Source organism: Medicago truncatula, chromosome 1, assembly GCF_003473485.1.
Source record: "Medicago truncatula cultivar Jemalong A17 chromosome 1, MtrunA17r5.0-ANR, whole genome shotgun sequence".
Taxonomy (NCBI): domain Eukaryota; kingdom Viridiplantae; phylum Streptophyta; class Magnoliopsida; order Fabales; family Fabaceae; genus Medicago; species Medicago truncatula.
In genome coordinates this window covers 32,633,712-32,646,684 of record NC_053042.1, presented here as the reverse complement: position 1 = coordinate 32,646,684, position 12,973 = coordinate 32,633,712, and the positions used below count along the sequence as shown (strand labels likewise).

The 12,973-nt window shown below is 33.5% G+C and overlaps 2 protein-coding genes across 2 annotated transcripts; both read right to left on the bottom strand.

Annotated features, from left to right (window-relative positions):
• Positions 1–3,848: 3,848 nt before the first annotated feature.
• Positions 3,849–6,517, bottom strand: LOC25484039 (mitochondrial import inner membrane translocase subunit TIM14-2). Its single transcript, XM_013612785.3, has 3 exons — positions 6,335–6,517; positions 5,745–5,917; positions 3,849–4,339 (listed from the first exon to the last, which is right to left on the bottom strand). The coding sequence occupies exons 1-3, from the start codon at positions 6,335–6,337 to the stop codon at positions 4,183–4,185; spliced, it is 333 nt and encodes a 110-aa protein (XP_013468239.1). The 5' UTR covers positions 6,338–6,517; the 3' UTR covers positions 3,849–4,182.
• Positions 6,518–8,147: 1,630 nt separating this feature from the next.
• Positions 8,148–12,175, bottom strand: LOC25484038 (protein IQ-DOMAIN 1). The gene is made up of 5 exons (XM_013612784.3): positions 11,886–12,175; positions 11,424–11,735; positions 10,946–11,164; positions 10,730–10,849; positions 8,148–9,187 (listed from the first exon to the last, which is right to left on the bottom strand). Exons 1-5 carry the CDS (start codon positions 11,961–11,963, stop codon positions 8,516–8,518), a joined length of 1,401 nt encoding a protein of 466 aa, XP_013468238.1. The 5' UTR covers positions 11,964–12,175; the 3' UTR covers positions 8,148–8,515.
• Between the last annotated feature and the right edge of the window lie 798 nt (positions 12,176–12,973).

Sequence of the window (12,973 nt, the reverse complement as noted above, 5' to 3'; positions counted from 1 at the left end):
CATCTTGAAGAGGGAAAAAAATTGTAATTGCTTAGCTCATTATATGTGTAAGGATAAAAATCAAACTTATAGGTTTTGTGGAACATTTACTGCTACAGACTGTATTGTGTAGGGAAAATGTAGTTTAAGATACGTTACCAATTTCTACATACTAAAGTATTAGAGTTTTCTAATTAGATGCATACGGGAAAGGTAAATTTTACAGGGATTAGTTGTAATGAATTCGTTTATGTGTAATATTGAAAGAGATTGGAGGTTTATAAAAAATCTAAATTGGTTTTTATGTAAGTTGGTAGTTGTTTTTTTATTATAACAAGTTGTATTGTCGCAACTGCTTGATGCATTAAAAGCCGATCCCTCTATTTTTTATCCCTTTCTTCTTCGATGACTTAGACTTTGTTTGCGAGTTTGGAGGGGAAAGGAGTGGAGGGTTTTGGAAAAAAAGGAAGAAGCAAGTGGAAGAAATAGAGGATATTGGGAGGGGATGGTTTTTGGGGGTTGATTTTTCTTTATGATAAAAAAAAAATCCTCCTTATTTGGGAGAGCACAAAAGTTTTGGAGGGTTTATATGAATTCTTCAAATTTACACTATTTTGTTGTAATATTCTTAATATTGAAAATATATGAATCATAAGCATTAGTTTATCATTTTCTAAAAAAAAATACTCTTTTAGAAAAATGTGAAAGATTTCTCTATTTCTTTTCTATATTTTCCACCCTCTAATTTGGTTTTTATTGTAAGTTGAGTAATGTAATTTGGTTTCTATGTAAGTTGAGGAATGTAATCTGATTAATGACTTGGTAATGTAACTTTGATTTAAAACAACAATTATATGGAGTTATCGTGTCAACTATGTAGCACCGACACTTTATATCAAATGCATGTTTGGTCTTTAACACAACACTAACATGCGGTTGTATTTGATCATTTTATTTTTTCAAATTATTATCAGCAATGTCAGTGCTTCATAACATGTTTGCGTCAAGTGAAATTTTAAATTCACAAGAAACAAAATAGCAGGTTCTCCATTATTAAGAATATGGTTTTCCCCTCTTTTGTCCAACTCTTAACCATGTTCACATCTTCAACATGTTTTTTCACAAATTCATCAAAACAGTGAGGTGAAAACTAGGACCTGAATTCTACATATTCTTTGTAGTAACTGCGATATCATAAACTGATATGCAGATGCAGTGCTGTCATAGGATGAGATTGATACTTGTTTCCAAGTCTCTAGCTGCATTTTTTACGTCAAATTCATCAAAACTATTGTGTCCTTCTAAAGGAAGCCATTTTACTGAAAAAGGGATACTTGAAATACAGAAATAAGTCTAGTACAACTAAGGAATAAAATCATAAAGACTTTTATGAACAAAATGTTGTATTCTCTAACAAGGTTAAATAATGGATATCTCAATATTATTATGGAAGATATGTTTATAGTTAAAGGGTGAAGGTGAAAGCAAGGTATATTTTTCATTATTTCTGTCGTCTAAATACACTAAAGACCCCAAAGGCCAATGACACCCAAGTGAAATCCGAAATAGTGGTATTACTTACCAGTTTATAGGGAGATTTTGGTGACTGGACTCCATTAGCTGAACTCATTGAAATCTGTACTCAAATTGCATGTACCATCTACCATTTACTTGGGACAACAGGTCCCACTCTCTCCTCATTTACTTGCACTTGATAGTGAACACCTTCCATACACATTTTCATCCAATTCACCCATCTACCATGAAAACCCAAACTTAATCATCATTCCGCTTCACAAAATTCCAATTCACCCTATCATATGCTTTGCTAATGTCGATTTTCAAAGCCACTTCACCCATATTCCCTTTCTTTTTTCATTTCATGTGATGAAGAATTTCACTAGCTGTCATGACGTTATCTGTTGTGAACCTATTTTCAACAAAAGCGGATTGTTCTTGAGAAATACATTTATCTAACAACAGTTTCATCCAGTTTGCAAGCACCTTAGTGATAATTTTGTAGAGCACATTACACAAAGAAATTGAGCGCAAATCACGCATTGATTCTAGTTTATCTTTTTTTTTTTTGTATGAGAACAATATTTGTTGCCATTATTTGATTTGGAAAAGAACCACTATTTAACCATGAAACTCCCGCTTGGAAAATTTCTACTCCACATAAATGCCAAAATCTTTTAAAAAACACCGGATTAAGACCAGCTGGACCTGGTGCTTTATCAGAATGCATAGAAACAAGAGCATTTTTAAACTCACTTACTTGAAACGGAGCAAGTAATTTCAGGTTGTCCTCATTGGTACAGATATAGATGAACATAGTAAGAAAACAGCCTCGAAGAAATGATAAGCTACCCATAAATTTGGATAAAATAAATGGAAACTTCAAATAAATTTGTCTTATTTCTTCCATGATATAATTCAGTGCTTTGCATTCTTTTCCTCCGGTAATATAATCAACCAGCCACACCATTGCCAACAGTAATTTCTGCATTTAAGCTGCTTTTTACCTTTGGGGGACCTGAATGCCGCCTTAATCTAGCAGGGGAAGCCGGAAAATTAAGCCGTTTCTTTGCATTTTCAAAGGACCCTTTTTCTGGAGTACTGTTCTCTGCAGCTGATAGACTTTGCAACCTGGACTTGGCTTTTGCAGACTTAGTTGGCACCATGTAACTAGGAACCGATGGAGAGCTTGCAAGACTTTCATCATCGCTCACTATTGATCCAGCAAAGGAGTACCTCATCTGAGTCGGGTAGGATTGGCAAGCACCAACAACCAGTCGCTGGCACAAAGCCTCGGTCATCTCCTATAGGAAAGCATCAACGTTCATTTTATAGGAACCCACAGACTGAAGACGCCATCTGATATTTGAAACCGGGATTGGAACTGACTGGTCCTGCGATATCATTTTGTGCACTGTTAAAATTGCAGATCGCTTTGATAGCACTTTTATAACAGTCGGATGCACAAGGAATTTCAATTTCCTCAAAACACCTCTTATTTCTAATCCACCAGATTTTATAAAAATGGATAACACCACTTGAATCACATCAGCCCCTTCATTAATGATAAGAGTAGTGATATTTGAACAACCATTTGAGACAACTTTTGTGAAAAGGACTTGGCAGAAGTGTCACTACAGCTAAAATTCACGCCTAAATGAGATACAAAACACACAGATCTCACCTACTCACAATCCATAAATAAATGCCCAACAGTCTCATTACAAAAACAACAAAGAGGAATACACCGAACACCTCGATTAGAAAGAGCCAATCTAACCGGAGTTCAATCATGTAGGATACGCATGAACATGCCTTGGTATAGTCCCCAATTTCCATAGCTTAGACCAGACTTTGCTGTGCTGTGGCATAATGGATTGATTGGATTGGTGCACTGCTTTCCTATGCTTCAAAAAATGATATGCTCTGATTACATAGTTTTGTGCAATCTTCGTTTTACTAAGTTAATAGATAATTATCACCATATAGTTTGCTTGGTTCAATTTGTTTCACTACAACTGAGTGTGACATTTTTAGGTTGTTCCACGTTCGAATCTTGATAAGGGAGAAAATGCTAACATAACAACTAATACTCGCCATTCAAAAAAGATTTATTAGTCCTCTTTGACTGACTCTAAATTTTATCAGTAACAATTACATTTCTGTAGACAAAAACTTTTTTTTTCTTTATTTGTTTGAAAAATGGTGAGCAGATACTTATTTTGAAACACAAAGATCAACTTAATGTAAATCAAAAGAAGTTTACAAGTGCAAGTTGATAGCCGTTACAACATACAATCTCCATCTCCATATTATATACATTACAAAATAATTAAGACGTGGATTAGTAGTTGGTGTAGAATCGATTTCATTCAAAATCAAGATATATGTCAAAGCCAAAAATCATGGTAAAGTTGCATAAACTAAAACAAGAGAGGAAATAGAAGAGCAACTCAAAGAGGAAATAATTGGCACTTAAATAGTCCAAGTAAAATAATTTCTACTGAAGCCTTCTAAACTAAACTTTAATGGCACAAGTTACAACAAAGTTAATAGCTTGGTGTAGTATGATTTCCCCTTTGAAGATACTGTGTTTGGTTTCACTTTTGAAGCAGACAAGATTGATTCTTGAGAGATAGAATATGCTTGAACCATTTAGATAATGGGAAGAAATGTTGTACTACTTCAAAATGCACTTCCACCACCTTTGGTCTTTCCAAGCAACATATCTTTTGCTTCATTGATTTTGGAAGCAACATGATGGCTACCACCAGCATCTGGATGGTTTGCAACCATCATTCTCCTATGTGCTTCTTTAATCTTAACAATTGGAACGGTTGGTCTGCCATAGGCAACAATTCAAAATCAGTATGACAGACATGAAAATTTTTCTGGAAAATAATTTGTCAAGAGCATGACTAGGAACAAAATTCAATAATAACCAATCCATTGGAAAATATAAACAAAGCAACACACTTCAGCTCATAACGGCATTTAAGCTTCCACTAACTAGCACTTTAATATCCGAATGAAGTGATCGAAATTGTCCATGAATTATTTGTACATAATCTATTTATAAAGTTATTATTGACCGATTCATAAGTTCAAAACCCATCATGAATGTCTAAATAGTAAAACCATTGACTGATTCATAAGAATAAAATATTAAATTTAATGAATATGGAAATTAGTTCAAAAAATATGATTCCTTATTCATAGACTAGATACAATACAACATGGCGCCATGCAGCAATACATACAAGCATGAAATAATTGATACCCCCCATTTCAAACATGAAAAATACTAAAAATGAAATCAATGCGTGCGTCGTGACTAATTTCAATAAAAATGAACCACCACCAACTGATTCTAATAAGAAATAATGCTCAGCATCAATTTATCACCATTCACGAAACATTAAAGCTTTGATACATCGAGTAGACACCACCGGGGTATAGCATATGTGGTTAGTGCACGGTGTGTGTGAGTGTTTTAAACTCGGGTACCTAGTTCAATCTCTACTCATAAAAAAATAAAAAATAAAAAATAAAAAAAGAAGGTGCGTTGAGAAGGCAGTACAGAACTACAGTCTATGGATTAAAGGAGCAATCTGAATCTTAGGGTAACTGGAAAGATGGAAAACAAAATACGGAAAACCAACACTGAACTTCAATTGCAGAGATAATTATGCTTGTCTATTCAGTTGCACAAAGAATTGGAACAGGATAGGTCCTCTCAACAAATTGCAAGTTACAAATCACAACTTACTTCAGAAACAAAGTAACTTCAAAGTCCAATTACTGGATTCACAGTTCAAAGCAAACAAAAGTTGATCCAAAAGGCGTGCAAAGGGGTCAAATCAGACATCGCAAGCAATATTAGATGCTGACACTGACACACATGCTTGCAAGCTGCAAGCATTGCTGGTATTAGACATTATGTGATGGTTGTGATTCTCCATAGAATCTCATCCATTTTTATGCCTAACTTTTTCAACATCAACCTCTGAACTCAAACAATGATTAGGAAGTGATCAGTGTCTGACAATGGCACGACGCCGAGACATGTGGTTACATGCATTTTTATTCCATTTTCTCAAATTATTATCGGTGTTGACAGTGCCTGTATGTGTGTTAGTGCTCTGTAGATTTTAACATTAATAGATTCTTTTCTCGGAAGTTATCATCGCGATGAATTCATGCAATTAAAAATATAAAAAAATCAACAAAACACAAAATGGCAATACCTAACACCAAGAATGCGAGCTGCTTCCCTCTTATCCATGATAGCTTTGAAACCACCTTCATAAAATTTACGCATCCCAGCTGGCCTAGCCATGAATGCTTGCCAAGTCTGGATACTATATCTTGCGGCATAAGCTGCAGCAGCCACAGCAATCCCTGAAATTAATGGTGTTTCCTGTCCACAAAATTTCAATATCAGTTCCACAAAAACAAAAATAATTTGAAAATCAACAAATTTTCAATTCAAATACTCCTCCATCCAACATACCACCCTTCAACTGTTCCACTATATCATAACATAAGGGTCCCCTAAGATGCAGCCGAGTGCTGACTTAGAAGGAGAGTATTAAGAAGGAGGTTCGGGGTTCGATCTCTGCTACTAACAAATAACCCGTTCTCTTAAGAAACTAACCATTGACATTAACATTTGAAAATAAAAACTATACCATATGAAGACGGATATGAACAGAAAAACTAAAATCGAAATTATGCATATCATAACAACAGGATACCAAATTCAGGTTTCAACATTATTATAACGATGTCGAAATAAGAGAGGTTTAATATGAAGAAATAAAGATGAAGGGCTTACCATAATAATGTTGATTAAACCCTTGACAGCAAAAAACGTTGGATTCAAATAGGGTTTCTTCTGCAAATAGAGTTGATTTGAGGAAGAGAACAAATAAGGTTGAGAATGAAAGAAAACTGCGGTTTTTATTTTGTTTTGTTGAGTTTTCTTGCTCAATACGTCTAGTTTTCTCGTAGCGTCCAAACCGCCAATGCACAGTTTTTCTAGAAATATCGTATGTTTTGTACTAAAATAACTTGTTGGACACCCTGGACTTTTTTTTCCTCTAAAAAAAATATTATTTTTTTCTTCTAATTATTAGTGACTTGTTGGACACCCTATGGTTTTACTACTTTTTTTGACACAGTATAGTTGTAATTCATTAATTTAACGTATAAATTTAATTTAAAATAAATTAATAACATTTTTTTGAAGAAAAAATAAATGAATAACATGTTATTAGATAATTAAATATTCGTCCTCGTGAGCATAGCTCAGTTGTTATGCACAATGCATAATATATGCAAGGTCGGAGTTCAAACCCCGATCACCATAAAAAAATAATAATAATAATTAAATATTCAATATTAAAGGTGTGAGACTAAATACCAATTTTTATTGAAACATATTTTTTTTTCGCTCAGAAAAATCGAGTTAAATTGATCCGTTAGACCCCTTTTTGGTACGTACACAACAAAAGTTTAGGATGCCAAAGTCTACTTAAACAAAGGTGTCTTTGCCATGTTTAAATTTCACTTAAGCAAAGGTGTACAAATAATAATTTCTATGGTACACTCAATAAAATTGAGTATACCGGTACACTCATATGTTAAATGAATAGTTTAATGAGTTACTTTTTTTAGAAAAAATATATTTTTTATTGGTTACAATTATAATAATTATATTTTATTTCTCAAAAGTGTCGGCAAATCAAAATTCAATTTTTTTTAATTTTTAATACCCATAATAGTGAATATTGATTATTTTTTTGGATAAAATGTTAAAAAATTAGTATGATTCTTATAAAGGATGAAATGACGTTTTTTCTTATAAAATAATATTTTCTAAAATATAAAAGTTGATAAATATATCTTTATTATAGAAAAATGATCGATAACTTGTTGATTTATAAAATAGGTGTATCAGTACACTTTAATTTAAGGATGTACCATAGAAACTCCCATGTAAATGATCTTTCCACATTAAGTAAGTGTAAATTAATTAGACCGATATCTAAAACAAATCATCCTTTTGCACATTCTTTCACTCTTGTAACTATATCTTAAAATTGATGATGTGGTGTGGCAAAATAAAGCATGTTTATTGAATATCAATATACAATTAATTTACAACGATGCTTTTTTAAGGAATTTCTATGCCGTCATTGCATGACCATTAAACTCTTGAAAAATAATAAGCTTTTCCATACAAAAGGAAAAAAATATGTTTTTTAAGCATATTTGTCGTATTTGTTCACAATGCCTAATTTCAAATCGAATAGAAGAGGTTGGAACACATGCAATAAGCCGACCAACCATTGAAATACCGGCATAAGTTTAAATTGTATTTGTCGTATTTGACCATTAAACTTTTTTTTTTTTATGAATAAATATCTAGGGACAGAATTACTTATTTATACTATTTATAATAAATATCTTTAATAAAATATTTTGGTAAAAAATCTTAAATAAAACAATATATATTATGACAAGTATATTAATGTAACTAGAGACAAGATCTGTTGCCACTTCCCAAATATACAACAAATATTCTTGCGTTCTTCAACCAAGCCATACACAACACAAATATCATAGCTAACCAGAACAATGTAACATAAAAAATCACAAATAAGAAATGAGGTCATCAATTAAATTAAATATACATTTTATATCACAAGAATGAAGATAACAGAATGATAACAGTTCCAAATGGGAATGCTCTCAAGGATTTCTGACAGCTCACTTGTTCTTCTGTCACAATACCATCATGAACCACATTTGTGAGTAAATAAATACATGAAAATACAAATATAGATGAACATAGTAAAGAAAACAGCCTCCAAGGAAATGATAAGCTACACATAAATTTGGATGAATAAATAAAATAAAAAATGGAAACTGCAAACGAACTTTTCTTATTTCTTCCATGATATAATTCCATTACTAGTGGAGTGCTTTGCATTCTTTTCCTCAGGTTATATAATCAAACAGCCACGCCGTTGCCAACAGTAATTTCTGCATTTAAGCTGCTTTCTACCTTTGGTGGGCCTGAATGCCGCCTTGATGATCTGGCAGGAGAAGCCGGGAAGTTAAGCCGTTTCTTTGCATTTCCAAAGGACCCTTTTTCTGGAGTACTGTTCTCTGCAGCTGATGGACTTTGCAACCTGGACTTGGCTTTTGCAGACTTAGTTGGCACCATGTAACTTGGAACAGCTGGAGAGCTTGCAAGACTTTCATCATCCCTCACTATTGATCCAGCAATGGAGTGCCTCCTCCGGACTCGCTCCGACTGCACACTAGTCATGCTTTTGGTGTCATCATCCATAATACAGCTAACCTTTGGACTAGCCTTATTCAGTTTCTTGACAATTGCTGGCTTGGGAGGCTTTGAGTTGGATTGGAAGTTAGGTGAACCTGGATTTTGGCTCGCTGTTGGAGAATGATTTTCGGAATTGAGCTGGAAACGAGCAAATGATTTGCTGATTTCAGCACTGGTAATGCCACGGATTGAACTTTTTGCAGATGAATTGTTCTCCTTTTCCATCAGGCTTTGGTTGGCTGCCATCCAACGTTCTAACCAGCTCCATCCCCAACTAGGATTGGTTGGATCCATGAACATTGGATTTATAGATTTCGATGCATTCCGCCCGTTTTTCTGTCAAACAGAAGTGTATATTTATCTTAGGTCAAACTTGGTACTTAAGTTGTTCGAAAGATCAAGAAACTCAAACTGGAAAAAAATAAAATTGGAGAAGCCTCAAACTGGAAAATTATGTTAGCAGAAAATAGGTAAATCACCGAGTTCACCAGGTATATCTAGCAATCTCACAAAACAGTTACATTTTTAGTCTCTGACAAACTGAAAATTATGTTACAGACAATTTAAACATATAGGACTTCTTGGCAATTTTGTCGATGACAACTCAGGAGAAGCTTAACAAAATTAATCGAGGTGGGAATTCATAAACAGCATTGAGCAGTTTTAGATATTGCTCATTAGACATCTTTTTTTGTCAGAATTCTAATCTATAATGCTTTTTTTCTCTTCCATGAACCAAAGTAGACTAGAGGATTTGAGTCGCATCTGATATAAAAATTGTGGTAAGAAAAGTCATTTTCTATTTCTTTTTTAGGTGGGGAAGGGGAAGTGGGCAGAAAATAAATCAAGTGTTACGTAGTTTCAGATATATTTGTGGATCAGTCTGGAACGCTCATTAGCAAAACTGGTTCATACCAGGTCCAGATTAGAAAGAGGTACTACGAAAGAAATGATTCAAACTTCCACTTTCTGTAATTCTCAAAAGAGTGCTATGTAACTTCGTTACAGAACACGACAGGGAAAGGAATCACCGAGGCAGGGAGAAAATCAAACTTAAGAGGCATAAGCAGATGCTAGGTTCTGAAGAAAAAGACAAGATATATCACCCAAAGTTAATTAAGCTTGGGTGTTAGAAGAAATAAAAACAACTTAAAGAGAGGAGGAAACATAGAATAAGCTAAAATAGTATGACAATAACCCTCGGGATTCTCATTTTGATACTTCATAGCATGATTATTAGTATCTTACGATATTTGTGAGCCGTATCTCGATTTGATACTAGACAGAACCCACACGACATGAATCCTAAGTGTGTATTTATTTTGGACACTACTCCCACATTAAATTCCGATTCGTTATGATGAGTCCCGGTTCATTGTGATAAATTTCAATTCATTCTGCTGAATCACTGCCTAACTTGAGTAGCTAGACATTTTTTTTGTTAACCTCATATAGCTAACTACTTTTATTTTGTCGATTGATTTGTGACTTAAATCTTGAGTTATTTTGATGTTCATCAGCTTTTAATTTTGCCAGGTCATTTTTTTTTCTCATAAAAATGTCATTTTTATCGGTAATATATCTTACGATCCATAACAAGATTCGACTAACAATTCGGAAATTAATCTCAATTTGATAATCATGCTTTATACTGTGTAAAAATTTCATGCAATTTACCTTGCTGGTCATTTTTCCTTTGATCTTTCAGTTAAAAAAATTTCATCCATGCTTTATACTATGTGTAAATTTTTTTAATTTACCTTACTAGCCATTTTTCCTTTGATCTTTCAGTTCATCAAAATTTCATCCATGCTCTTTTCTCATTTCTTTTCCTGACTAACCTAAAACAAATGCAACTTCTTAAGAAAAATAGCAAACCTGATGAGTGAATGAATAAGCCATTGCTCTTTCTCTTCTCATCGTAGCCTCGTACTTGCTTAGTAACTTGGCTTCAATTTGCTCTCTTGATTGTATGCTTTCATCCCATTCCTCCCCAATCTGTTATGAGAATTTGAAACAAGTTAAAAGCATTCCATAATCCATAAGCTAAAATTTAAATACATAAAAATATGCGCTAACCCTTCAGTTACTTACCTGTATCTCTAGTTCTTTTGTGTGCTTCTGTAAGAGCTGTTTTTGCAGAGCTTGAGTCTCCTCTAACATCCTGACCCGCCTCGAACGAATCTGGGATTGCACATGACCTAAAGTCTGCATAGAGCGGAGGGTACTAATGGCTTGACGTTTTACCACTGGCCCTTCCATTAGTGCTCTTAACCTGTTCAGCCCCCTTAAAGCCCGAAATGCTCTTCTTGCCTGAATGATATCAAAACAAAATTCAGCTTGAAAGTAGAAAGTCATTGAATTAATAAACTTTCTTTTGCAGCAATCATCGGTTACCACTAATGAAGCATAAATTGGCATTGTTAAAGAGGACAACGCATTACACATATTTTGTTGTACTGATTTACATTCAAGTTTCAAACAAGAAGTGAAATATCAATTTTGTAATTGAGGTTTTTTCACTTGCAGTAAAAACATTCAAACACATAATTGTAAGACACAAAATAAATACCAAGTATCGCCGAAAAGTGGTTTGAATCATGATTGCCGCAACTTCATCATTCGGTTTACTAGCAACCTGAACAATTGGAGCGGCTTGAACCTCAACAGTTTCTATCTGAACATCAGGAACAGGTACATCAACATCCACATCTGGTACAACTTCAACATGATCATGATTGTTTTGATTCTGAACATGAGTTAAAATAATCTCCTCCTCAGCCTCAGGTGGATGAAAAGGAGGTGCTTGATCAGTTTCTGGATATGAATCTGAAGTGTTCAATTTTTTCTTCCCAAACCATTTCTTCTTTGATCCACTTGAATTCTGCAAAATCAATTGCTAACACCAGATTAAACATATTAAGCGCTTATAGCCTAAGTGCGTATGTATAAGCTATTTCTATCACAAAAATAAGTTGTAGCGATAAATTCTCTCAAACATTCTGACAAGTAGTAAGCGAATTGAAATGCAAACCTGATGTTTGTTTTGTTTAGAGTCAGGGCTAAGAGCTTTCTTGACATTAGAAAACCAATTTGGCTTATTCTTCCCCATATTATTGCATTAATTTCAATAATTTCTCACTCATAAACAAAAATAGTAAGTGGAATAAATTGAAGAGGGAAAATTAAAGTAGCTAAAGCGAAAGGCAAGAGAGAGATCTATCTATGTATCTAAAATGAAGAAAAAAGAAGAGAAGTTGAAGATAAAAGAGGGAAATGTGATTAGATTAGATCTTGGGAAGAGACAAAGTGGTTTCTTTCTAGTATTCTGTTATTTTTCTATTGATGAATGAATGAAAAGAAGAGAGAGAAAGAAGTGGGGCCAACAACTACCTAGGTGAGGTGGTGGTTCTGTTCTGTGATGAGCAGTGTGGGACCAGTCCAATTATCATGGCCAATGTGGTTGTTGTTAAACGGTGAGTGAGTGTGTACAACGGATATTGATATTGGTCCCACTCACTGCGGTAGTTGGTAAATCGCTGCCAATCGCATTTTTCGTTTTATTTTAATATTTTTACTTCCTAGGTTTTAAAATAATCTATACTTCTTAATTTCATCAAAATAACCGTCGTTTAAGATTTTTACATGTATAAATTAAAAAATGTAATAATTATGTTAAAATACATGATAATTTTACTAAACTAATATTATTTATTATTCTCTTTGTACCATAATAATAACTCATCATTTGTAAATAAATATTGATTCATTTCACTTTTCAATACGATATGAATTACTTTTTTTTTAATTATAACTCTAATTAATATAACTTTCATCACTGCTAATTCAATATATTCTATTTTTACATTTATGATAAAGAAAAATGCATCAATACTTGACAAAGGCACTCAAAACCATTTTTCTCTCTTATTCATTTATACATTTTTTTTAATATGTGTGAAATGGTCAACTGGCTCAGTTAAACTGAGACGGAGGGAGTATTGAAAAAGTCTTTAAAAGTAGTGTATACTCAATTAATTAGAGGGTATGAGTGAAAGTACAAAAATAATTCTACATTGAAAAGTGATGCAAGTAACATTCATTTTAAAACATTTTTTTGTT

Excerpts from the sequence above, each read along its gene's own strand:
- LOC25484039 (XM_013612785.3), bottom strand. Across the intron at positions 4,340-5,744 it reads GCTCGCATTCTTGGTGTTAG|ACCAACCGTTCCAATTGTTA; the intron begins GTATTGCCATTT and ends TGCCTATGGCAG.
- LOC25484038 (XM_013612784.3), bottom strand. The coding sequence starts at position 11,963 with ATGGGGAAGAATAAGCCAAATTGGTTTTCTAATGTCAAGAAAGCTCTT. Across the intron at positions 11,736-11,885 it reads CTAAACAAAACAAACATCAG|AATTCAAGTGGATCAAAGAA; the intron begins GTTTGCATTTCA and ends TTGATTTTGCAG. Across the intron at positions 9,188-10,729 it reads CTTATTCATTCACTCATCAG|AAAAACGGGCGGAATGCATC; the intron begins GTTTGCTATTTT and ends TCTGTTTGACAG.